Source organism: Thermobia domestica, chromosome 3 (genome assembly GCF_964235325.1).
Source record: "Thermobia domestica chromosome 3, izTheDome1.hap1.1, whole genome shotgun sequence".
Taxonomy (NCBI): Eukaryota; Metazoa; Arthropoda; class Insecta; order Zygentoma; family Lepismatidae; genus Thermobia; species Thermobia domestica.
Genome location: NC_137456.1, coordinates 47,458,786 through 47,486,316, shown reverse-complemented (window position 1 = coordinate 47,486,316; position 27,531 = coordinate 47,458,786). Strand labels below are relative to the sequence as shown.

At 35.8% G+C, this 27,531-nt stretch overlaps 1 protein-coding gene across 1 annotated transcript in view; it reads right to left on the bottom strand.

Moving 5' to 3' along the window:
- The window catches only part of LOC145680362 (endochitinase-like), an 81,723-nt gene that overhangs the window by 9,925 nt on the left and 44,267 nt on the right, over window positions 1-27,531 (bottom strand). Inside the window, exons 5-8 of the mRNA XM_081750775.1 lie at window positions 9,200-9,425; window positions 7,133-7,259; window positions 3,038-3,202; window positions 1,852-1,930 (exon numbers count right to left, since the gene is read on the bottom strand). Coding sequence (XP_081606901.1) covers window positions 1,852-1,930; window positions 3,038-3,202; window positions 7,133-7,259; window positions 9,200-9,425 — 597 coding nt within the window. The remainder of the gene's footprint in view (window positions 1-1,851; window positions 1,931-3,037; window positions 3,203-7,132; window positions 7,260-9,199; window positions 9,426-27,531) is intronic.

Genomic DNA, 27,531 nt, shown 5'->3' with positions numbered 1-27,531 from the left:
CTCTATTGGTAGACTTCCGTGGAGTTCGAAGAAAACTTTCTTCAATACGTCTGACATCATCGTCTGACACACGCGGTCGGCCTGTGCTTTTCCCTTTACACACACTTCCAGTCTGTTGAAATTGCGTAAACCAACGCTTAATGCTTTTTCTCGTTGGTGGTTCAATACCGAATTTTGTACGAAATGCCCGCTGCACTACAATTTATGACTCACTTCTTGCGAACTCAAGAAGGCAGAAAAACTTATTCTCCACGGTAGCCATCTCACTCACAACTGAGAGGGAAACGAATGGCGGCCTATTGTTTCTACCAGCTAGAACTGAACTCTACCGAGGGCTTCGGGAACCATCATTGCCCACTGAAACTTTCAACCTTCCTCTTTCCATTAGTATAAAGATTGTTCATTTTGGATTTGTACTTTAATTACTATGAATTTTTAAAAATGGGTCCATTACCCTATAGTATTACAGCGTAATTAACATAAGAATTTTTCTAAACTATTTTGTATGTACAGCAATAGTAAAAGGATCTCTCTAGGAAAACTATTAACGCCTCTGTATTGTCAATTCCTTTCTTATTTGTTATACTTTCCTTTCTTACTTCTTACGTGTCTGAGATTGAATAAGATAGTAACCTATATACTCTTGAAAAAGCTGAAAGCATAATGACCTACTAGGTATAGAATTTTGTGTTAAAACTGACTGTTGATATTTCAAAACACCTAACAATGAAATCTTTGTAAGTTTATAAATTGAAATATTCTGATTTTTCTTTATTTAAAGTTACGGTGACTTAGTTGTAGAGACCTTACCTCTGATACGTAGGGTCTCTGGTACGATCCCCGTTCACGTAAGTTTGTGATGGACAATATCGTATCTGTGGGTTTTCTCGAGGTACTCCCGTTTCCTACCACACTTTCATTCCACCAATTATTCCATCATTATTCACTTGCCTTAACCATCCGCCTCCCTTAGCTTAAAGGGCATAATCGTGGGTCGTTAAACTTAAAGATTTCATTCCTTATATACATACCTTACATGTGAATAACATCCGAACATAACTAGTATGATGTTGTTTGAATATGCTAGTTAATATTTCATTAGAAATTAATCCTTTATATTACAGTTTAACGTGGGATATAAAAGACATGAGCTTCCACCGAGAATCAAACTGGAACTCCGACCGAGACAGGGGCGGATACAGGACCGACTTCTGGGGGGGCGGTGGGTTGTCATACTGCTACTTTTAAGGGTTCCAAATTTTTAGATGGGTTTTATTTATATATATAAAATAAGAAAGTTTCCTCTTCTGGGGGGGGGGAGATCGCCCCGATCACCCCCTGGATCCGCCCCTGGACCAAGAACCAAAACTGAAGGCGCAAAAGCCACAAGAGAGCTCAAAGAAGTATTTTATACAGATTTACAGGTACATTTATCTGCAATAAATTTAAACATCGAAGGAAAAAATTAGTAAAATATGTGATTTTGCTTCTGCCAATATCGAATTTCATCGAATTTATGAAGAACAGGTCTAAGTTTACAAGGCTTCTGACTCATATTTCAAGATGGATTCCAGTGCATTTGGCTAGTGCACAGACCATCTTATAACATTAAACTTTCAAACTATGCTGATCACAGGTATCGGAAGTCTCATAACAGCACGACTATGCTCGTCCGTCAAGTATCAGCGCAAAAACGGTGAGAGTTATGAAGAATAGGTTTTTTTTAGAATAGATTTTGCGTTCCAAAAATAAGTACCAAGAACTACGATGAATCAAGCATGGAACTTATGATATATTCCGCACAGGTTAAATGTGACAGAATATACTTAAAGATAAAATAAATGTGTATACCTCGGTACATGTAGGGAGCTTTTCCAACATCATCCCATTCCCTGGTCCACCCATCTTCAACTACAAGGGTCGTACAAATCTGCAAAAATAAATAAATAAAATATGAAAAATTCAAATAACAATTAAAATTACAGAAGAAAGTGAGTCAATTTATTCCGAATTTTTCACTTAAAGTAAGAGTTGACGATTTGATATCGTCAATAGCCGCGCAATGTCGCTAGTGTTGCTGTTATTTACCTCAAATGATACGAGTACATTCGTATTTTAACTAATACTTTCACAAACTCCCAAGATGTCATTTTCTTAAAAACCAAAAACCAAACCACGTGCCGCTCCAACGCCATCTGTTAGCGACTGGGTGAACTACGTCCAGTCTAGCGACGAAGTGGTCAGCGCGTTACGTCACCCTGTCTCTAACAGACGTACTAGGAGCTTTCTAAACTTACTGACCGTTGAAAAATTCAGTGGAGATCTTTATATGATTTTCTGACATAAATAATCACACAAGAGGTCACTGTGAGGTGATTTCGAGGTATAGGCGAGATTATTGAATCTGGGATGCCCATGAGATGAAACAATACGAGACAGAACTTCTACTACAATTAGATGCAGTTTTCGACACATGGTATCACTTTCACGAAATAATTTCGAGACGAGACAGCCTCAACTCTAGTTTCCCAGGTAACCCTAAACGAATCAAATAATCCCTCTTATTCACATGACTTATCTCCCTTTGATTTTTCTTCTGAGTGATGATTCTGAATGAAAGTCCGTTTTAATTCTCGGTGGGACCTGTCACAGTGGGTTATTCCTTTTCGCTAATGTTATGAATTTTGTAGACTGTTATCACCTCTGCATACTTCACCCAGCAAACCACTTCCCTTACACTTGCACTATATAATTGAGTGCTAACAATTTGTATTCCTTGGAGATCGCCAATTTTAAACTATCACTAGCTTCTCAGTTCAGTTCACACTGTTGTTCTACCGCTCCTCACGTAGCACAGAGTTTATCCTAATATACCTAACCAACTCAAAGCGCTTCCATTAAATTAATATAGTTATACATAACTATTCGAAAATAAATAATTTCTAGCTTCCCCCACATTCAACTATGGAACCGATTTTTACAATATTTTTAAACAACCTTCCAACAATGACTAGTCGCGGCTAGATTGTATTCTTACCTCTTCGTAAGGTATTTCGCTGTACACTTGTCCATCCACTATCGGAGCACCCAATCCATGGTTGTTCTCATCAGCCAATTGGACTCTGTATCCATTAACATCAATTCCAACCATTAGCTTCTCTTTTGGGCAACCAAGACTTTCCCATAATGCTAGACCACCTTCCTGTAAAAGTACATTCACAAATATTCAAGTCATAATTACTACTCATAATGCATTTTGTTCTTCGTGGTTTCTCACGCATTACTTCAGTAGTGGAATTTCTGATTTTTCTATGATTTCGTTGAAAAGATACAGAATAAATTATCACACAAAAATTATTAATAGGGCTATAAAGAAATAAATACAGATGCAGACATCACGAGTTACTTCTGAAACTTTAGAAAATCCCATCTTGAGAGTCAGATATTACCATTTTGCTGTTAAATTTCCCACGTTATACTATTTACAAAAACTTAAAGACCTATAAAGTATAGAAAATAAAGCTACTCTATAACATTAATTTCCTTCAATATATAAGTGATTTATCCGTAAGCTTCAATCTTCTACATTTAGGAAAATGAATTTTCCTTTCTTGAGTGAAAGAACTGAAAATGATGACAAAATCAAGTACATTTCGTTATCAGAATTTTATGTTGCCATCACGTCTTTAAGCCATCATCTTCCACTCAAAGTAATTATAATAGAAAGACTTTATTCCCCACTGAAGAATATCCAGTCATTACATATAGGACATTTTCGAAGTAGTTTATTTCTCGTTTGCTTTTTTTTTCACTTTCTTCTGTTAATTTTTTTTCTTTTTATTAAAAACCAGAGCACAATTTTCGTTCCTTGGTACTTTTATTTTATTTTACTTTTTTGAGGATACCAAATCACTATGGAAAATCACTTCCTTATTACCGTACATCTTTTAGTAACAAAGTTTGACAATTGAGACTGATTTCAAGCTGATTGAAGACTCATTTTACTTATCGACCATAGAGAATTTTTTGGCGTTGGTGAAATATGAAAAATCCAATATGGCACTAACTTCGATTAAAATTCCACTATTCCTTATCGAAAAATTAACGTAAAATCCCAGAAAATGGAATTTTTCCCTTTGGCAAGCATAACTGATTATGTTTACATTTTGAGATTTTGGTGATTATTAGTTTAAAACCTTAAATCAATAGATAATACCTAGGTACACTAGAAATTATGGATAACAGATAAAAGCAAATTATAAACAGTTCACGAAGCGAAATTTTTAGCCAAATGTCTTATTACTGCCATCCAGGGTTGCCATTCAGGGAGGGCAGAGGGCAATTGCTCTCTAAGAGGCATATACTTTTATTAAATTCTATTCTAATGTACTATAATGTAATAAAAGACGTGAAACTCTTATGTCGGTGAATCATCTTGCCCTTCCCCTTTAGCAAAATATGAAACGTCGTTATCGCTGTCATCTATTATTGACAAGATATACGTTTTTATAAATTTATTCCAAAGTTGGGCGTCCGTTTCCAGCAAAATTTTTAAAATTTACAGGAAAGATATGGATAATTTGATCGTTTGTGTGCTTGATAATGTATAAGAGTATCGAAAAATCTGTTTATTTGTTATATATAAGCGGTTATAAACATGGGACTATACGGCGAGCGGAGGGAACTACTTGGCGCAAGGTAACCGAACAGCTGAATTGTGGGAAAGAAACGAGCACTTATGTTATCAACATGGCGAATGTACAAGGGCAATGAACTAACAGTTTTAACATTTGTGAAGCAATACGTTGATAACGAGCAATTTTTTTTAAAAAAAATTGTGAAGAGCACGGATTAATGAACCAAAGAACAAATTGCAGAAAGTGTGGAAAGGAGATAACAGTGAAAAAACGTGGCGAAAGCGGACGCCCAACTTCAGAGTAAATTCCAATTTATTTAGCAGAGATATCTTACCATCAAGTTGAGTCAGGATATCAAGTTGAGATGCCTCACACTTTTTTCATTATTTGACTCGATCTTCATGCACATTTTAATTTTGCGGAACGTAACGTATCATGGAGTCACAACAGTTGCATATGCACAGAAGTGTATCCAGTAGATAAAAAGTAGCTTTGGATATATTGCTAAGGAAGTATGTTGTCACAAACCTTAAGGGGGCAAACTACTAAATATTTTTCAAAAGCTAAAATTTTTTCTTTTGCTCGTTTTCGTAAGTGAAAAGAGATAATGAAATGTAATTTACCACAATAATAGATTATGTTATTCTACACCCGAAAATAGGACTCGGAAGAATTTTCAGTGTTACCATCCATAGAAATTACAGTGTGACCAGAATTTGAATTACCCAAAAATCTAGGTTAAGGCAGCTACAAGAAAAATGAACTCAACTGTAATTTATGACTTATCATGTTGTCTTGGTTCCTTGTTAACTACTTTTTAAATAATATTTGTATTTTTTGTAATAACTTATCTATTTTGTAATAATTTATATTAATTATTACAAAATAAAAACAAATGTTATTTAAATAGCTGTAAAGGGCTGTAATAAGCATGCTAAAATATACGATAATAATTGAGCGATGCTAATCAATGGTGAATCAACGTACCCATGTTTTGAGTGGAATTCGAACCCTCGACAGATAGGTCTTGTGCTCTATGGCTAATGTGCGATCAATTTATGGCTAACATCGTGTTTTTTTTTTCTTTTTTTAAAGTCCGCAATAATCAGGACAGAACATTGATCTGGTCATCTGACTCCAAATTTTTATAATCAAACACGATAGAGATACGAATCAGAAACTCCATCCATTACGACTGTAGAACTTATTACGTAAATTAGCTACCCTTTCTGAACAGAGCTTATAAAAATGAAATGAAATGAAATCTTCGAGTTTTACGTCCCACGGTTATGCCGGTTAGGCTAAAGGAGACGGTGATGATGGGTAATGAATGAAATGGTGGAATGAAGAAAGTGGGAGGAAACGGGAGAACCCCGAGGAAACCCACGCACACGGTGTTTGTCCATCACCAGAGCTTATAAAACTAAAATAAAATGTTACTGTTTCCAGAACTTAACATTGCCTTCATCAGATTGAGTGTCTGATAAAGAAAACATAAAGTTTGTCTGTCTGAGTGTCTGATAAAGTTGGTGAAACTGTGCACTGAGAGAATGCATTTCATTTTGGACATAAAGGGTAATGGAGGTTGAGTTTCGATTTAAACATAATCGAAAATGTTACTGTTTGTCTCAGCGACTCCGAAAACTATGTAATCAATACTAATATCGGTCACTTTCGATCATATATATCTCCTCCCCTCCCCTAAGTTGCACCATCAAAGTGATACGAATAAAAACCTTCCAGGTCCAAACCTCATCTATGTTGAAAAACTGATCGAGATTGCTTTATTGGTTCAAGAGTTATTAAGTCACAAAGTCAGTCACTTTCATCTTTTTTACATATATATCTCCAACTTTCCCCTTCCCTACGTTGCACTGTTAAAGTGAAATGACAAAAATAATACCAGACCCAAACCTCATCTATGTTGAAAATTTGGTAAAGATCGGTCTGCTGGTTCAAGAGATTAAGAGTGACAAACATAGTCACTTTCAATTTTATAATATAGATAAATGAGTTTATTAAGCTCTTGTCAGAAATTGAGGTTATTTACTAGCAGAAAATATCGAGAACAATTAAAAATCCTGTCATGCTCCTCATAGGGACTCGAACTCCCATCGTTGAGCTCCTCCGTGGCTAAGCGGTTAGCGTACGCGCCTTTGGCGTGGGAGGCCCGGGTTCGATTCCCGGCGGGAGCTCATGTGGTTCGGATTTCACGTTAATCAGTAGGTCCACGTCTCATATAGCCCCGCTGCTGAACGGGACGTTAAACTCAAAATCAACTCAACTCAACTCGAACCCCCATCGATTGCGTCTTAGGATCAGAAGCTTAACACCTGAGAGCTGTCGAGTATGTTACCCGATTTAAATCATTTGTTCTAACTTGCTCAACATAACTATTAAAATGCATTTTCTGTAATATTTTGCGAGTAGATCTTATACTTATTTGATTATAAACAGATCTTGAGGGGGGAAAAAGTGGAGAAAATTGTGCTTACCACAGTGAAATTAGCAAATGTTCCGTTGTCTAAGCCTGGCCTTGGGTGGAGGGGAGCTGGAACATCAGCATATCCATAATCAGGTCCTCGCAAGGCGTAAGTAAAAGTGTACAATGCGTCTGCAATACTAGACAAAAGAACTACTTATATAAAGAACAGAATTTCTAAGAGCAACTGAAGGAAAAACAACTATGATAACATATATAAATATAAATGATATTGAGCTTCTGCTTCTAACGTAGTTAATAGGTTGTTCAGTAGATTACACATAATCGCTTAGAATTGTATGTGGACTTATGCAGTAAGTTAAAATAGTATCAAACGATATTAGGAGTATTTTTTGTCTCGAAAGAGTAAAAACGAGATGTGTGTTGTTGAGGTGTGGACCTGATTTCAGAAATGTATTTTGTAAAATCTAATCAACGTATGTTATTGTGAGACATACGTTAAGAAAGGTAAATTGTCAAAGCTTTTTCAAACATATTATAAGTGCTCTAGGTCAGCGTTTCCCAACCAGTGTGCCGTGAATGGGCCGCTGGTGTGCCGCGAGGAATCGCTGTATTGCAAAACGTAGGGGAAAATGTATATTTGTATTTCACATTACTATGAACCTCCACTATGAATCTACAAATTTAAGTTTGATACCGGGTTACTGTTCTGTACATTTCTAATGTTGAAAAAGATATTTGTTATAATTGTTATGACCATGACTGCTTCTTTATTGTTGCAGACTATTTCGTAACTTGAAAATTTAAAATATCATTCAATCCTTTCGACAAATTACCTACTTTTGTGTTTTAAAAGTAAAAGAGATTTTTGTTCGTTCGTTCGTTATTTAGTGATGTTCCTTCTTAGTAAAAGGTTGGATACAGTTTTTAAAAAGAAAGCGTATTTTTAAAAACCGTCTTCTATTTCTAATTAGAATGAAAAATAAGCATAATGATTTACCGAGGGGGAAAACCAGTGAAAGAGCTTTCTTCTCTGTGAGGAGATTGATGATCACAGAAAAAATACCACTATGTTTTATATTTACAAATAATAATGCCTATAAGTGTGCCGCGAGAATCCAAGTAACACCCGTAGTGTGCCGCAAGTTGAAAAAGGTTGGGAAACGCTGCTCTAGATGAACAACTCGCTTAACACGGCACACATCTAGCCAAAAGTCAATCTCGTGCCAAACCTTTTGTAGCATGTTGCGATCAATATAAATTCAGTCGATTCGTTTACAGATGCAGCCTGAATCTCGGAAATTTTCATATAAGTTTACGAATGGCCTTTCCCGTAGGTGGGTCTCTCCGATATTAGGTACGGAAATGCCGTTCTACACGAATCACACACTTTTTTACATGATAATCAAGCATACAGAAATATTTTTGTTCTCCAGTCAACGCCATCTTCCTTAACTACTCGCTGCTGACTCTTAGCGGTAGAAAGTGGAAACAATGCTTGGAAACTAAAGGTTGAAAGTTAACTTTTCAAAGCGTAAGTCTATGTCTCACTGGCGCAAATCCCGGGGGATGAGGGGGACATGTCCCCTTCAATCTTCGAACTGGGGGGTTGTCCCCCCAATAATCCGATTTGATTTTTTGGGGGGAGGGAGAAATGTGATGATTTGTGTGCGATTGCCACAAAGGAAAGTGAAATGAAATTGATGTCCCCCCAGAATAACCTAAAATCTGCCCACCTCCTAATATTGAAGACAACTCTGCTTCCCTGATTCTCCACAGCGTTGTTTTTCAATTTCATAAATATTTTGAACATCGCTTAAAGAATACAGATTTGCGCCGCTGGTTATGTCTCACAATAACATATGTTAAGTAGATTTCACAGAAGAAATTTCTGAAATCAGATCCATCATTTTGAGTCGCTCTGTATTATCTATGTGGAAAGATACATTTCTTACGTGTAAGCTTCTACCTAAAAGTAGTGTTTAGCTCCGAAAAAAAAGTTGAAATTTTACTTGAAGAATAAAAATACAGAACTAATCGATTGAATCAATTACAATACTGATTCTAAATGTATTTCTAACAATTTTACGTACTAATGAATTAATCAAAAGAAACGTACCTGCAGAGATCTTCGACATCGTATCCAGCACTAACACGTGTTTCATTAATAGGTACTACAACACTTATCTCTAAGCCTTCCCTTCCGCTGTCATCGAAAGCTGCTCTCAGCTCATGAAGGAAATCACGGAAATTCTCTTTGTCTTCTGGTTTCCCGCCTTGTAGAGGATCTCCTGGGTACTCCCAGTCTATGTCCACTCCGTCGAAATTGTACTCCAGAACAAGTTCTGAAAATATTTAGTGTGTGTTTTTTTTTATCTCAACAAGGTATTAATATAGTAATAGTAATACTATAAACTAACAGAAATTTGTAAAGTTTCTAGGGTGAAAATCGTAATACCAATTTGTAACCGTGATCTCGATTAGATCATTTCGCTTTCCGAAACACTTTGTTCAAGTTTTCTGTCCGAATGCAGGTTTTAGGGCCAATGCAAGCAGTAAAAAGCAGGAGTAGGAGAATCAGTTACTTTCCTCTATTATTGAAAACGAATGTGAAATACTTTTGGAACTAAGGAAAAAATCAAATTAAGTCTTTAAGTTTAACGTCCCACGGTTATGCCGGTTAGGCTAAAGGAGACGGTGATTTTGAGAAATGAGTGAAATGAAGAAAGTGGGAGAACCCCGAGAAAACCCACGAGCACGGTGTTTGTCCACCACAAAGTCCACACGGCGCGAGCTGGGATTGAACCAGGGACCACAAGCACCGGAGGTGAACGCTCTACCACTGAGCCACCGCGCCTTCTTGGAACTAAGGAATTGGGAAAGAGAGCGAGACTAAAATTTAGGATTAGATACAATACATCTACGATACCTAGTACACTCGTGATTTGTTGCTTTATTTCCCAGATATTGACTTTTCACATGTCAATTAATACCGGGCAGTCAAAAAGGTTTCGGAATGTTCTTCTAGTTATGGCATTTGTGATGCAACTACAACAACTTTTGTATCCTCGTCGCCATAAGTGCCTTTACATCGCAGTGACGGGTATGTGACCGCGCAGTACTCCAAGGAAGGGATGGTTGTATAAGAAATTTTGATTAATTTTGAAGAGTTTTTATTTTGACTAGGGAATTAACATAGGTATAGGGAGTAAAGACACAGATTTGAAGCATCAGTGCACGAAAAGATTCGTATTCTCAGTTTTTCTATTTATTGTTTTATATTTTAAGTTAAACACCACAATATGTATCACTGATATCGCAGATCGAATTATTTTGTAAAATCGTGTCTGTAACATATTGTCAAAACATTCATCTCAAGACATGATGTAGAGAAAAGAAAAAGAGATAAGACATCTGTAATGTATGTATAATTACTCAATAAGTAATTATAAGTAAATTAGACTCAATAAGTAATTGTAGAAATTAGTTAAAGGACACGTAAGAGAGCGAAAAGGAGGTCTAGAAGTCTGAACTTTTTAGAAACGTCCTAGATAGGTGAAAATATAGTTAAAAATTGCAAAAGGTATCATGTAATTTATCTTTCTTTTCTTATATCCTAGTATACTTTTTTCTTTCACATCCAAACATCTCTATTCAGAATTACGAGATAAAGGTGAAGAGAGAAACATTTCCATCTCAAGAATTATATCAGAAAAAAAACTTTTGACTTAGGCTAGATTCGAACTCGTAACCCTTGAATCCATAAGTCTGCGCTCTACCGATTGAGCTAACAATTGCTGTTGCAAAAGCCTGATTTCTACAACTACCGGTTGCTGAATGGTGTGTATTAACGAAATTGGCCGACATAATTGCTTCATATAGCTATTGCAATAATAATAATAATAATAATAATAATAATAATAATAATAATAATAATAATAATAATAATAATAATAATAATAATAATAAAGAAGATGATGAACAGAATTTAAAAAGTCGCATTGTTAAAAGTTTGGTGTGCGAAGCTAGTCCTAATATGAGATTTTATTAATTATATATAATAAATGTAAGCGTGGTTTATTCGTGCGTGCTACTCAAACTGCGCAACTCATAAGGGTTGTACGCGTATGGTACAGTAGCCTTGCGTCCTCCAACCGTGATGAAAGATTCGGTTTGAACCTATGCGTGTCCTAAGAGGAAGGAGGAGATTCAAAGAAAGAGAAGTGGTTTAGAAATTATGCAAAAATAGAATATCTCACGAGGTGAGGTGATATAGAGTTCAGCGTGTCTTTCAGCTGTGACTCTATACAAGATGTGCATCTACGACTTAACGTGGAACCCGAACCACACGACTCCTGCCGGGAATCGAAACCCGTATCATCTCTAGCTCTATCATGAGAGACACACAAGGGCGCCCATATTGTGGTTTTCAAAGGGGGCAAGTATAAGTGACATTTCAAATATAGTTCCAAATTTTGGGGTAAATATTCAAACAATTTTTGGGTTTTCGATCTTGCAAAGTATAATTTCCTCTAGAGGGGGCAATCGCCCCCTCTTACTCCCTTAATGGGCGCCCCTGGAGACATAGGGACATGCAAAAATAATCGAAAATAAACGATATTAATGTTAAATCCAAAGCTTTTGAGTACATGAATTATGAAACCTTCTATATCGTTCACATCAAAGTTTAGCATTATCGGCATTGAGGTTTAATGGGAGGGGTGAAAATTTAATAATTCTTAATTGAAAGATATGAGTGTCTATTCAATAATTTTCGGGGTTGCTGAAATTAATAATTACACTCCAGATACCATTAAAGCCCAAAGCTTTACTCTTTCGTTAGCAGGAAGGTTATTCATTTACTTAACTCAGGACACCTTAAAGTTAAGGATATGAAACTCGATGCATATATTTCTAATTCAAAATTATTAGATACGTATTGTAGCTTAGACTTTTAAGGAGGGGAAGGGCCAATTTATGCAATGATTTCCTTCACATTCGAATAAAATACTGTTCCATTATATTGCGAAAACTCATTTAGAGTAGTGTCATTGCTAATAGTTTTCCGTATTTGTTTAGACCCCTACTCATTTATAACAGAATTTCACTTTTCCTCTAACACCTAAGCAAGCACTTAGTAAAGTTAATGCCATTAAAATCTATATTCATAGGACAGTGGTGCAAATGCAGTTGAGCTCTTCGGCAATCTTTAGCATGGAAAGAGAAAAAAGCCACCACAGTGATATTGGAAAAGTAGCTAATGAATTCCTCCCCGAAAAAGGTCACCCCACATTTATTTTATAGATGGTGGTTTATAGCTATACGTAAGTTTGTTGAAATTGCTCCATAGTTGTGGGGGCGAGACACTAAAGCCATCCGTAATAAGGGGGCAAGTGGCATGTAAAAGTACTCAATATGAACAATATTAATATCGAAATCGTTATGGTATTAGTTTTCGTGGTCGCAGATGAATAGTGACGCTGTCGATGTTGCTTAAGTTCAAGTTAAGCCTTGGTTGGCATGGAGGTCAGAGTGGGAGGGTGACAGGCAAATAAATAAATAAATAAAATAAAATAAAATCGAAAACATCCTTTATTTGTGTCGAATATATATTTTTCGGGATCTCTGACATAAACGGTAATATTCCAGATGTGGTATATGACCAAGGTTGGCCCCATTCGCATGCGGTTTCAGACGAGAGAACCGGTGAAGATTTCAGAACAGTTCCTTTGACTTAAGTTTCAATACACTTAGAGTGAGGAGGGGTAATACACAAATACTGGTGTCACATCCGGACCTATCAGAGATATGATTTCTGAGGAACTGTCGTTGCTCCAGGGAGGCATTACCCAATGATCAGTCCCTAAAATTCTTACTGCTTTACAGGAGCGTAGGCAGGAATTTATTTCAGTGATCGAAAGCATTTTTAGGGTTAAATTGTTCAGATGGTAATGTATACGTATACTAAATTCGTTTGAAATCCCTCCAGGAGCCCATGTTGCATCGTACGCTCAACTGTACTTTTCTCTGAATCAAAACTTTCTCTCTCTCTCTCTCTCTATATATATATATATATATATATATAACAGTAACAGGATCGGTTGTAGACATTTTGTAAGTGTAAATAAACAATATTTAGTCGCCCCCGCCTAAATGATAATAAAAGAATAGAATGCTGTAATGGACAAATTCTTCAGATAATTGTTACAATTACAAATTTCTTCAATATATAATAATTCAGTCTTCCTGTGAGTATTAAAGGAAAATGGCGAACTTAAACCTAATTAACTGTGGATGAATCATGACCAAAGTTCCAGTTTTAATAATTTATATATATATTTTTTTTATTAAATAAGCACAGGAAACAACTAAAATGTATACCTAAGATGTATTTTGACAAATACAATTGAAACATAAAAGTCGAAATAGAATAAAACTAATGAGCTTTAAGTTTAACATTATCACAGGTTTGATTTTGACAAAGAGATGTGCTCTTACACTTCATTAAAAGCATATTTAAATAGTTTTTTCCAGTGATACAAATATGGTAGTTAGCTTAATTTCTCGTTTTCTTAGTTACTGTAAAGTTCATGTTATAAAGACACTTTTCTGACTTTCAATTTGGCAAAATCTCTTATTATTGCATCAATATCAATTTCATTCAGAATGTAATTTTTAATGGCCATCAAAGCTAGTCCATTTAATCGTTCTTGAGATATACTTGATTTCAAATAATTCTTTATTAATTTTAGTTAAACTAGTTCAATACACAACAAATGACAAAAGTGTGTGTCTTAATTGATATTTAATTTGTCCTCGATCTAGTGGCAGCACTTTAAAATCAGGTTCCTTCGCAAAAATTCTTTTCAGGGCCCTTTAGGCCTATAGAACAATTCAATTCTTTCATGTTTCTTTCCAACATAAACGTACGAAATCAGGCAGTAACACAATGTAAACACAAGCAAAGATGCACCCAAGATTTTTCTTTCGGGTTCGAAGATTTTTCGGAATAGCCTACAAATGCAAAGAATTTTGTGTATCTGCCCCTGAAATTGTGCTAATTGAAGGATCCAGATTCTCAGACTACCTGTGCAGTGTTTCGTCCACACATATTTTTAGGGGGCCACTTTCCCCCGGGAGGAGATCAAAATAATACGTCTGTAATATATTAATAAATAAAAGAGTAGCAGCAGTGGCCCTCTGAATACTAAGTGTACCCCCCCGGAAGATTTTTTCTGAAAGGAACACTGCACCTATTAGGGATACCCACGAGACAAGATGTGTAGCTGTCTCGTCTCGAAAATGTGTTGTAAAAGTGATGTCTCGACTCGAAAAATGTATATTTCTCTATTGGAAGAACCGTGTCTCGACTCGAATTTTGTCTGGAAAATCCTGTCTCGATTCGTCTCGTGCGCATCCCTAGCACCTATGTCGGTGCATCCCTGAACACAAGTAACTAATAATCAAAACTCCACTTTGCATTAGAATTATTACTAATTTAAAATATCGCTCCATCTAAATTTAATAACAGAGAATGGATTAATAATTATTGTTATACTGTTATAATAAAACAAGCATCTGTATATGCTGCTGTGATTGCAAGTGAGAGTACTGAAAAAAACTACTTGTCATCCAAATGAACTTTCATCGCTTTCGATTATATCCTTTCAAGTTATATACTTATATGCCGCGTGAAAACTAATTGTATTCAAACATATTTTGAAATACATGAAATTTAATTCAGACCCGTAACAGAAATGACCGTATCGTCCCATTTTAATTCAACAATTAAATTACTGCAATCAGGTAAAATAACCTTACAGTTTCAAAAGAATGTCAACCTGCAAATGCTTCGTTAACAGTGACTGGTATTGACAACTCCCCACCTCAACATTTGTATGATTTTGTTCAGAACGCGAAAGAAACCTTTTAGAGCCTTCGGTTGCCTCTTATCTTCTTTCATGTTTTGTAGCTTTCTTTTCCGATAAAATGCTCACTTGGTTTTATATCGTTGCTCATTATTATTACATGAAAAACAAAGTACTATTAAAAAGTGAAAGCACACATCATTATAAATTTAAAAAATAAAACAAAAACGAAATGACTTAGGATAGAAATGAAAATCTTGACGAACGACAAATGAACTAATAGATATTAAACAAAGTGAGCATTAAGCAGTGGACAGCGATTTGAGCCATTAGGAACTTAAGTTAAAATTTCCCTCAGAAATGATTTTTAAAAAATCCATTTGTACCGCCCGTCTTTTCTTAGTATTCGCTCTACTCCCTGGGCGAATGGACAGGAAAAGCCTACTTGCTTGCATGGGGGCTCGAAGAATTTTTTAGAGGGGTCATCTTCCTGGTTGGTATATTACGTTTGGTATTTTTATTTGTATTAAGAAAATCTTAAGAAATTATACATGTATATTATACTTGTCGTAAGCCAGGTGGGGCCCGGCCTCCTCGTCCCCTTTTGGGCGCCCATGCTTGCTTCAACTTTGATAATGTGAATTTCATTTACGGTGATCTATCTCAACCCTTAACTGAGGTCATTAAACCAAAGTACTATGCGAAGACACTGTTTAAGACAAGATGGAGGATCACCCTTGGAGACATTTCTTTCTACTGTGATAATGCCACCCAATCCATAAACAATACTTGCGGTTGAATTCCTTTCGTTTGTTGATCCATTCGGATTTTAAAGACATATTTGGCAATGATATTCTCTAGCAAGGTGTCGGAAGGATTGTTGAGGAAGGAATGAAGAGTCTGTTATATTTGTATTTTGTGCATATGGTGGGATTGTGGAAAGAATACCACTGTCTTTAGCTCTACGGTCATAGTGCTTAATACAACATCTATTGGAAAGCTAAATTTACCTTCATTTTATCTCATATTCGTAAAATATCCCTTTTCCCTCTTTAAAAAGGTCTATCCTGTGCCGTGGAAATTTTCCTCAAACTAGCATCACTTGTGCGTGTGGTATTGGCATCAATTGATGTACGAGTCCATTTCATTTGTAAAGGGTGTTTTACAGCCAACCACGCAAAGATTCGACTTTATTGTCCTTTTGATGTATTTTATCTGTATCTCAGTCTGTACAATATTTATTTGAAGCTATATGAGGAAAATTTTTCATCATAACATTTTTTTAAAAATAAATATTTACATTTAAAACAAAATTCATTTTTCTAATTTGGCTCCCTGTTCACCTGGCGCCTCCTGCGAACGCGTAGTTCTCAGGCTTCAAGATCCGGCCCTGCAGTAACAATGAAATTCTGTATTACCGCCCGACTATCGTTGTTGTGAAAACATTCATCATGATATGACGTAGGGAAATGAGCTACGTTAGGGTTCTAAGATCTAATATCAAAGTTGAAACATCGCAAGTAAAACAAAAACATGTAATAGCAAATAGTTTTGAAAATAATTTCAGTTTAAACTAGCTGCGACTACATTTAATTCAAAATTGAACTGCTGGAGTGCAACATATGAGCGTAGCTAAAAGAAAAAATCAATAAAAACAGTCGGGATTTGAACCTAAGCCATACAAGTAGGAGTTCTTTACACTAACCATTCATCTACTATATTTTGTTTACTAAAAATATTTTGCATGCAGCAAAATGCCATTTCACACTGAAACATTAACAACATAAGAACAAAGATTTCAAGAAAATTTGCCAAAGCTTATGTATTAAAGGTATCCTGGTATTCGCCCAGTGGTACTGCAAAATCACTAGTCAGGATGCCTCGTATCGAAATTTGAACCGGGAGACTCTCAATTACGAAGCGTCAACACCGTAACCTTCGTTCGCTCAGTAAATGTCTTCAAATTACTTTTCTGTAATTATTTTTCAAAAATGTTTATTATTTTCGTGAAGCAAAGAGTGCATCCTCTACTTGGGTTGAGAACTATATCTACTATACTTCTAACAGTCAACTAATAGTAGATGTTCATTATTTCTATCGGTTTTCTACGTCTACTAAGTTATTTCAATTTTTTATAAGTTTTCCCTTCCGTTTATGACAATGATTAGAAATGAAGGCTCCTTTTCTTATACAAATCTTGATCATTGTAACATTTTTTAGTCAAAATTCTGAATTATTGAAAATATTTAAATTAGTTAGAATGAAGAGGATAATACTAAGAAACATGGTTAGAAAAAAAGAAACATTGTTGTTTAACGAATTGATAAAATCAAGCTTTTTCAAAACATAAAAAAATACTGTATGGAATGGGATGATCATGGAAAAAGTAAAAATAGCCATCGAGGACACACTAACCAACTACTGTACGCGGATAAGTCAAGGTTCGTTAACTTGGTAGACGTATATGAAGAAACCACTAACAGAAAATAGCTGATAGGTTTACGCCTAATCATCTCAGCGACCTCGAAACTATGAACTCTACATTAACATCGGTTGTCGTTTTCGATCATTTTATATGTTACTTCCTTCCATTGTCCTAAGGTATGTCTTACCCCTTATCCCAATGCATGAAAAGCAAATAATATTTTCGCAAACACCGCGAGGGGCAGGGAGGGAGTAACAGAACGCACACAGCTCGCTGTATGGCTTTAGGGCAAATACCTAAAGGCATAAGCAATAGGCCACTTGACCAAAAGCAATGTTGCCAAACGTAAGACAAGATAAGCCCACGCGCAGCCTGTCTCTTCGCGTGACATTACCTTCGACACAAAATCACTGACCCTTCAAACAAGATAACATTGTTGCGCTCTCAGAGTCAGGTTTTAATTGCATTTGTGTTGAAGAAATGAAATGAAATCTTTAAGTTTTACGTCCCACGGTTGTGCCGGTTAGGCTAAAGAAGACGGTGATGATGAGTAATGAATGAAATGAAGAGAGTGGGAGGAAATAGGAGAACCCCGAGGAAACCGACGCACACGGTGTTCGTCCGCCACAAAGTTCAATTGGCGGGGGCTGGGATCGAACCCGAGGTCCCAAGCACTAGAGGTGAAAGCTCTGCCACTGAGCCACCGCGGCCCTAAAGGAAAAGAAAAGAAAAGCGCACCCAAGACAATACCTCTAGGGTTGTGGGAAAACTTGTCCAAATAGACTTTTCTTTTTATTTACATTTAAAAAGAAATAAAATATATTTCCATGATGGAATAAAATTCCACTAATATAATAGACATCTAAATTAGAAATAGCAAAAACAGCTGAAAGTAAGAGGAAAGTAGTAATTTCACATCAGGTTCCAAAGAGAATAAACAGCACCGAGTAAGCAAACAACAGCGTTACTCCTCCTGTTGTCCTGTCCCGAGCATGTGTCAAAGGTGACGTCATTGCACGATATGACGGAAACGCGTTCAGTGATGAACTTACCAAGCCAGTAACTACTGTATTTACACCACGGATTCCGACACTCTAAAGTGCCTTTTATCTATACAGGATTATGCGCGATCAACATTATAACTGTTACATTTTTCATTCTCTGTTGCAAGAAAATAATTGACATAAGGATAGGACCTGTACTTAAACGCAAAATTACATAAACGGTTTGGTAGTTTTAGTTAGAACGATCCGTCAAGTGGAGGTGGGGTAAGTTCTCAAACATTTAAATATACGACGTCTTATATACTGTAGGTGCACTACGCAACCAGTTACTAGAGAACAAACCCCGAAGTAGGACTGGTATCAAACCGAGACAATACGAGACTATTTACAGTATTAGTCTCCTTTCAACCGACAAATAGCGGTCTCAGTCTCGTCTCGATAGTTTCGAAATAAATTATTTGAAATTATTCCACACTAAATTCGACAGTAGATAAATAAAATACACCTCCAATAGTTCTCCCTATTGCTTCAGAATATATAATGGATGCAACATTTTCTACTAGATAAAGTATGAATTAGCAATTCATATACAACATTCAAAAATACATATGTCTGTTTCCATTAAATATACTCATTGTTTCTTAAATTATTTATTTACTAATTGAAATACCCGGCGTTGCACGGGAAGAATAGGTTTATATTTCAAAGATATATTTGAGATTAGTTTTCCCAGTAGAATACATATTTGAATCGGAATAGTACGAATCCATTTCCAGCAGGAGCAAATGAATTAACTTGCCGCTAACGAAGAATAAAAACTTGGGCTTTTATGGTATCGGGAGTGTCATTATTCACTTCAGCGACCCCGAAAACTATTGAATAGACACTCATATCTTTCAATTAGGAATTTTTAGGACCTCGAAAGCTATGGATTTAACATTAATATCGTTTATTTTCGATTATTTTTACATGTCCCTGTGTCTCTCATGATAGAGCTAGAGATGATACGGGTTTCGATTCCCGGCAGGAGTCGTGTGGTTCGGGTTCCACGTTAAGTCGTAGATGCACATCTTGTATAGAGTCACAGCTGAAAGACACGCTGAACTCTATATCACCTCACCTCGTGAGATATTCTATTTTTGCATAATTTCTAAACCACTTCTCTTTCTTTGAATCTCCTCCTTCCTCTTAGGACACGCATAGGTTCAAACCGAATCTTTCATCACGGTTGGAGGACGCAAGGCTACTGTACCATACGCGTACAACCCTTATGAGTTGCGCAGTTTGAGTAGCACGCACGAATAAACCACGCTTACATTTATTATATATAATTAATAAAATCTCATATTAGGACTAGCTTCGCACACCAAACTTTTAACAATGCGACTTTTTAAATTCTGTTCATCATCTTCTTTATTATTATTATTATTATTATTATTATTATTATTATTATTATTATTATTATTATTATTATTATTATTATTATTATTATTATTATTGCAATAGCTATATGAAGCAATTATGTCGGCCAATTTCGTTAATACACACCATTCAGCAACCGGTAGTTGTAGAAATCAGGCTTTTGCAACAGCAATTGTTAGCTCAATCGGTAGAGCGCAGACTTATGGATTCAAGGGTTACGAGTTCGAATCTAGCCTAAGTCAAAAGTTTTTTTTCTGATATAATTCTTGAGATGGAAATGTTTCTCTCTTCACCTTTATCTCGTAATTCTGAATAGAGATGTTTGGATGTGAAAGAAAAAAGTATACTAGGATATAAGAAAAGAAAGATAAATTACATGATACCTTTTGCAATTTTTAACTATATTTTCACCTATCTAGGACGTTTCTAAAAAGTTCAGACTTCTAGACCTCCTTTTCGCTCTCTTACGTGTCCTTTAACTAATTTCTACAATTACTTATTGAGTCTAATTTACTTATAATTACTTATTGAGTAATTATACATACATTACAGATGTCTTATCTCTTTTTCTTTTCTCTACATCATGTCTTGAGATGAATGTTTTGACAATATGTTACAGACACGATTTTACAAAATAATTCGATCTGCGATATCAGTGATACATATTGTGGTGTTTAACTTAAAATATAAAACAATAAATAGAAAAACTGAGAATACGAATCTTTTCGTGCACTGATGCTTCAAATCTGTGTCTTTACTCCCTATACCTATGTTAATTCCCTAGTCAAAATAAAAACTCTTCAAAATTAATCAAAATTTCTTATACAACCATCCCTTCCTTGGAGTACTGCGCGGTCACATACCCGTCACTGCGATGTAAAGGCACTTATGGCGACGAGGATACAATACAGTCCTCAGATGAATTTGACAAGTGTAAACAGGTAATAACAGGCAGTTTACAAGTAGTACGCGGTGATCAGTTGATGCAATATCGCAGTTCAAACCAGGGCTTGCTAACTTAACATAACTATAACATAACGAAATAGACGGAAGTAACGTAATATATTTGTTAACACAATGTGTTATGTACCAATTGTAACTTCATATATTTGTTACGAAACACTAATGTTACTATACATATCAGATAACTATAATGGTAACGTCTTAAAGGAGCACACTACTTTCTGTTTATCACTAAATAACCTTATGAAGAGATTGATAGGTATATAGTATATTGTAATAACGTTATTACTTTATACATTATTCCCAAGGCTTACTAATTTAACTTAACGCTAAAATAACGAAAAAGATGGAAATACAACCAAGTATAGCAATATATTTGTTAATTTTTTTGTTATGTACCGATTGTAACTTTTTATTTTTGCTACGAAACAATTATGTTACTATACTTATCAGATAGCCATAGAGTAACGAATTGCACGATCAATCTACTTTCTGTTATCAATAAATAACCTGATGAAAAGATTGATAGGTATATCGTATATTGTAATAACGTTATTATTTTATAGATTATTCCCAAGGCTTACTAATTTAACTTAAAGCTAAAATAACGAAAAATATGGAAATTCAGCCAAGTATAGCAATATATTTGTTATTTTTTTCGTTATGTACCATTCATAACTTTTACATTTGTTATGAAATAATAATGTTACTATACTTTTCGGGTAGCTATATAGTGACGAATTAGAAGAACGAAATACTTTCTGTTACCACTAAATAACGTTAAGAAAAGATTGACTGAAATATAGTATTATCAATAACGTTAACGTATTAATTAATTACCGGAACAAAATGGTTTTTGTTACTACTGAAAGCGGAAATATTTCACGTTCGCATGAAGTTTGGAGCAAAAACACTTAAAAGTCCCTTCATTAAGCAGAAACTATGTTATGCGGACAACGGAAAGCAATACAAATGTTTAACGGAAAATTCTTACTTCCGGACTACACCGTTTAAAAAATTTTTAGGCATCCTGTGAGAGGGCAAACATATACATTACAATGTCTGCGATAAATTCGTTCTTCTGTTAAATCTTTCTGGACAGTGTTGACCTTCCACAGCCACTATTCATATTCACTCCCACAGTTTTCTGCTAGACGTACGAAGCATGTCAGCTGTCCGTCTTCTTTGTAGGTATACTTCTGTTCCGATTGTATAGCGACTATCGACAGCCGGCAAATATGAGGATAAAACTGACAAAACAAGGTTCTGGCGAAAAGGAATTGAAGCAACAAAGTAAGAGTTATAATCTCTATCACGTGTCGTGAAGATAAGCAGTGAAGGATTCAAAGGACTTTCGGAATTCCAAAGAAAACTCTTCTGTCCTAAAGTATACCGTGCAAGGTTTAGACGAAATGCATCACGGTCTGAAGCAAAAATTCATGTGCAGAACATTTGAGAGAATTATGTCGTTGTTTCTCATTTGCGTTTTCTGATACCCTCTCTGCCTTGCTCTCAGCAGGTATGGTTCTGGAATCTCATAAACATGGATATACCAGATTTAAGGAAACAAAATGTTCCTTGACCCATCAATACTCAGAAATATACATTAATTTCCTGTTTATTGTTGTCCTTGACCTTCTCAGCTCTCAACGCCTGATCAACCACCTTGCAATAAAACTTTTACCAATGCAGCTCTAAACTTACACTTTTACATTGGTTCGGCAGCAGTCATTATAGCTTGTAAAACAAGGGTTGTGTTTCATCTTAATACCAAGATAAAAGTATTCATGCTAGAGAACGAGATAATTGAATGTAAAGCAAATCATGAACTTGTCCGACATCGGTAAAACTGTGGTGTACGAGATTCTAAAGAAAAAAGATGGAAATTTTGAAGGGGTGAGAAAACTGCAGTAATGGAAAAATAATACTGCAGTAATGGGAAAATAAAAATAGAAGTTAACGAAACTGAAAAATAAGACATTAATGGAGTAGTATGGGAGTGGTTTGTTAGTGCCAAACCGTAAAATCACCGCATATCGGGTCCTATATTACAGGAATACGCTAAAACGGGAGCTGAAGACCTGGGTAAAACTGAATTCAAAGCATACAATATATAGTTAGTAACTTTAGGAAAAGGCATGAGGTAGCTTTTTTTTTTTTTTTTTTTTTTTTTTTTTACGAATTTTGTGATGATCATATGATGTAAATGGTGAAATATTTAATGTAAATGGGTAGCTAAACTACTTTCCATAATCGAAGGACATGAAATTGAATCGTATTTTTTTAAAGTAGAAATCTATCTCTGTTAAGCGGAAACCTGCTTTAACGGAAATTTTTGCGAATCCCGCTCGATTCTGCTAAAGACAGGTTTCAGTGTACTTTGTAATATCGTTATTATTGCACTGATAAAATATAGTGAAAAGTGGCTTTGCATGCACATAAAAATGAATACAATAATGATTGCATTTATGTGTATTATTAGATGCCGGTATACGTATACGGGGGCTTATAGATTCCTACCAGGTGTTTGTGTGTCTGTATGTGATGTTTTATTTGTCGGTAACTACTGGTCGGATCTCAACTAAATTTGGTGAGAAAGTAGCTCATCGTCCATGAAATAAAAAAAAGTATACAGTAGGTCGTTCACTTATATCCGATCATATTCTATTCGATGCTGCACTATCGTATCATACTGGGACTATGGGTCTGCTGGCGGGAGTGATGTTGTGTGTGACCTTGTAGGTGCGTGGGTGTTATCAAATGGCGCCGAAAATAAACGAGTATGGGGAGGTTACATAATGGCCTTTTTCCATGCTAAGTTTTCGTACGTATTCAAGTTTCAAGTTCCTGGCGGATTCCTAATGGAAGAAAGTTGTCACTATAACCATAAGTGTATCTCACTGCTCATGGTCACATTCCGGCGGTCACATACCGTGATGTTGACGGTAAGAGGCACAGCAACTTTATTCGTCAGCGCAGATAAAGTTTCTCTTGGCATTATGGTTGTTACGGAATTCAGATATGAGGGTAAGTTAATGATAGGCAAGGTGAACAAAGACATGAAGGTGAATACTAGACACCTATCTATCTGCGATAGCCTACATTCCACAATTGAATGGAATGGACGCGAACGAGGTGATGATCCATATTTACAAGACTTCGAGTAATATCGCCAGAACATCACTACAGTTTTATTAGGACGTGGCAGAGGAGCTGAGAATTCATGCTATTCTTTTCTAAGGCATTCTTGTGAAAAGCCCAGATGCCAGTCCAATAGATTTTTGCGCATTTCGACTGTTGAAACATCTTCAGCGTCGCTGGCCACACACCCTGCAAGAGGGCCATTTCAGCTTGACTTTTTGGAAGCTGAGAAGGAAAAGATGTAGCTGTATATATATTCTCCAAAGTAATACTATAGAATTATTATTATTATTATTATTATTAGGATCACGAAGTGGACTTATAATAGAGCAAGTTCGGAAAATTATGGAATACCATTTTTGTTTCGCGTGTAACTCAGTTAAGAATTGCATATTGAAACAAAAAGCAAAACAAATACACGCCTTACATATTTGGCTTTATTTATGCGTCTCTTGATAAAAATAGTTTCGGTACAGGGGTGGACAAAACTTATAATTTGTAAAGAAACCACTAACTAACTAACTAACAATATGGCGTATGGACACGGAGGTTCAATGCCGCGTTCACAAAAGCTCTCCACTGACTTCTATCCTTAGCCAACTGGATCCAATTTTTAATTTGTATTTCTATCTCTGCGAGATCCATCATAACATTGTCCTCTCATCTGCGCCTAGGTCTTCCTAATGGTCGTTTAACGATTGGTCTTCCAGTCAAGACTTTGAAAGCGTTTCTATTTTCTTCCATTCTAGCTACATCACTTGCCCACCTAAGCCTCCTAGACTTGATGACCCTAACAATGTTTGGTAAACCGTATAAATTATGTAGTTCCTCGTTATGAAGTTTCCGCCATTCCCCATTTCCTTTCCCCTTGGGTCCGAATATTCGTCTTAGGATCTTGTTCTCAAATACTTTCAGTTTATGTTCTACTTTCAGAGTAAGCGATCATGTTACGCAACCATATAAAACAACAGGCATGATTATCGTTTTATATATATTAAGCTTCAAACTCGTCGACAGAATTCGCGACGACAAGAGATTTTGAACTGAATAATAACATGAATTCCCTGCTTTTTGTCGACATTTAATTTCTTCGTGAATATGATTTTCGTCTGTTAATATTGATCCTAGATATTTGAAAATATCCACTTTATCAAAAGAATTATTTAATATTTTAACACATCTATAATTTGCTGTATTACGTCCCGACACATTTCCATATATTTAGTTTCCTCTGCATTCACTTCCAAACCCATGTCCCTGCAAGCGTTTAATAAGATCTCTGCATTTCTTACTATTATTCTCCTGTCATCCCCTATTAAATTTACATCATCAGCATATGCCATAACCTGGTGAATACCGTTTAACTCTAGGCCCTGGTTGCTATCTTTGATTTTCCTTATAGTGTATTCCAGGACAAAGTTGAATAATAATGATGACAACGCATCTCCTTGTTCCAGGCCATTTTCCGGGGTATTGTATTCCCACTTCTTTGCGAGTATTTGGCGAATGGTAAATATTTGGTCGATAGTTGATCGATTTCGTCTAAATCCGCACTGATAATCTCCAATGATTTCATCTGCGTATGGGGTCAATCTTGCTAATAGAATATTTGAAAGGATTTTATAGGATGTTGACAGAAGAGAAATGCCTCGATAATTATTAGTCATTTTTGTCGCCTTTCTTGTAAATCGAAACAATGTTTGATTATTTCCACTATTGTGGTAATTCTTCCTTGTTCCAGATAAGGAGAATGAGTTTCTGTATCTTGTTCCACAATTTTTTGCCTCCAGCTAGAATTAACTCTACCAGAATTTCGTTTACACCAGGAGATTTATGTTTCTTTAATTTCTTTATAGCGGTTTCTATTTCTATTCCTTCTCTCCACACACATTAGTTTTTGGCTGTGTGTGCAGCAAATCGTCAAAGAAATCTTTCCATCTATTTAAGATGCTATGCGCATCAGTGAGAACTGTACTGTCACTTCTTTCTTTAATATATAAGCACGAGGTTGATAGCCTTTCTTAAATTCGTAGATCCCTTATACATGTCCCGAATGTTTTTATTTTTACTATTATCTTCAAGTTCCTTAATTTTAGCTTTCAAAAAATCGCGTTTCTTAGTTCTAAAAGTTTTTGAAGTTTCCCGCCTGACATCTACGAAATTTTCTGTAGTTATTTCATTCTTATTTTATAGCTAATGTAATTTTGCCTATTTTCTCTTCTCTGCTAGTTTAATGCATTCCTGGTCGAACCATGGTTTGTTCCTATGTATTTCCGCGTGTCCCAGTTTCCCTTTTGCTGAAATTTTAATACTATATCTAATTTCAATCCAAGTGTCCTCAACACTAGTGCACTTCGAATCTTCTAAAGCCGAGCATCTATTCGAAACTTCAATCTTGCATTCGTCTCTTATTGGCTATCATCTAATTTCGTGATCAGTGTCACAATCAGACCCTCTAAACGACCGGACATCAATTATACTAGATTGCCTTCTTCTATCTACTAAAATGTGATCAATTTTATTATGTGTTTTCCCGTCTGGTGAGGTCCATTTATGAAAGTTGCGATGTGGGAATTTTGTACTCTTCACGATTAGGTTTTTGGATGTTGCAAAGTTCACCAGTCTAACACCTTCATCATTACTTTCCTCATGCAGACTTTCGTTTCCTATAATCGGTTTGAAAATATCCTTTTGTCCTACCGTCGCATTGAAATCCCCTAATAGAATTTTCATATGGTATCGCAAGAGTTGGTCAAAGATCCGTTCCACTTCTTCGTAAAAACTGTCTTTTATATCGTCATCCTTATTTTCTGGTGGGGCATGTAAATTTAAAACAATAATATCAAACCACCGACCGTTAAGAGTAATAAAAGAAAGTCTGTCAGTAACAAATTCAATCCGTTTAATTGCTGGTAATATTCGTTTGCGAACGAAAAACCCTGTTCCCAATTGGTGGTTTTTATTTCCTTCCCTGTAAAAGAACGTAAAATTTCCGGAATTAACAGATCCATTTCCTTCCCACCTAACTACCTGAACTACAAGGTCCATCCTGTATTTCTCCAACTCACTCGTTACGGATTTTTAACGCGCCTGCCCTATAAAGACTTCTAATATTCCATGTTCCAAATCTCATGTCCATTTTCTTTTGCTGAGGTCGTGCCAAGTTAAACAAACCACTGTGGAGGATAATTTGAAATAGTCGGGTAATATGGAATACAAATGCTATATAGAAAAGAAATGAGTTTTCTGTTGAAGACACAATGAATACAGTGACAATATATGAAAATTCTTAATACCAAGCCATAACTGAATGTGATTACTTGCAGAAGTAACAAATATAATACTCTGCTTCCGGATCGGCACAGTTATTGTGTGCTCACATTAAACATGATGAACAATGGACCCAAGCTCACCCCTTGTATCATCAGAAAATTTGCTGTAAAATAATATACGCTTAGCATTGTTGTTATCATAAATGTGTGTTTAATTGTCCAATACCGATAGATATTTTTGTAATCGGAATACCATACGGAATATGGAATACCATGCTTTTCTTGTGGGTATTCCATATTGCACTCCACGCCAACTTGGAAACGAAAGAGCTGTTAAACGCATTCAAAGGCGTATA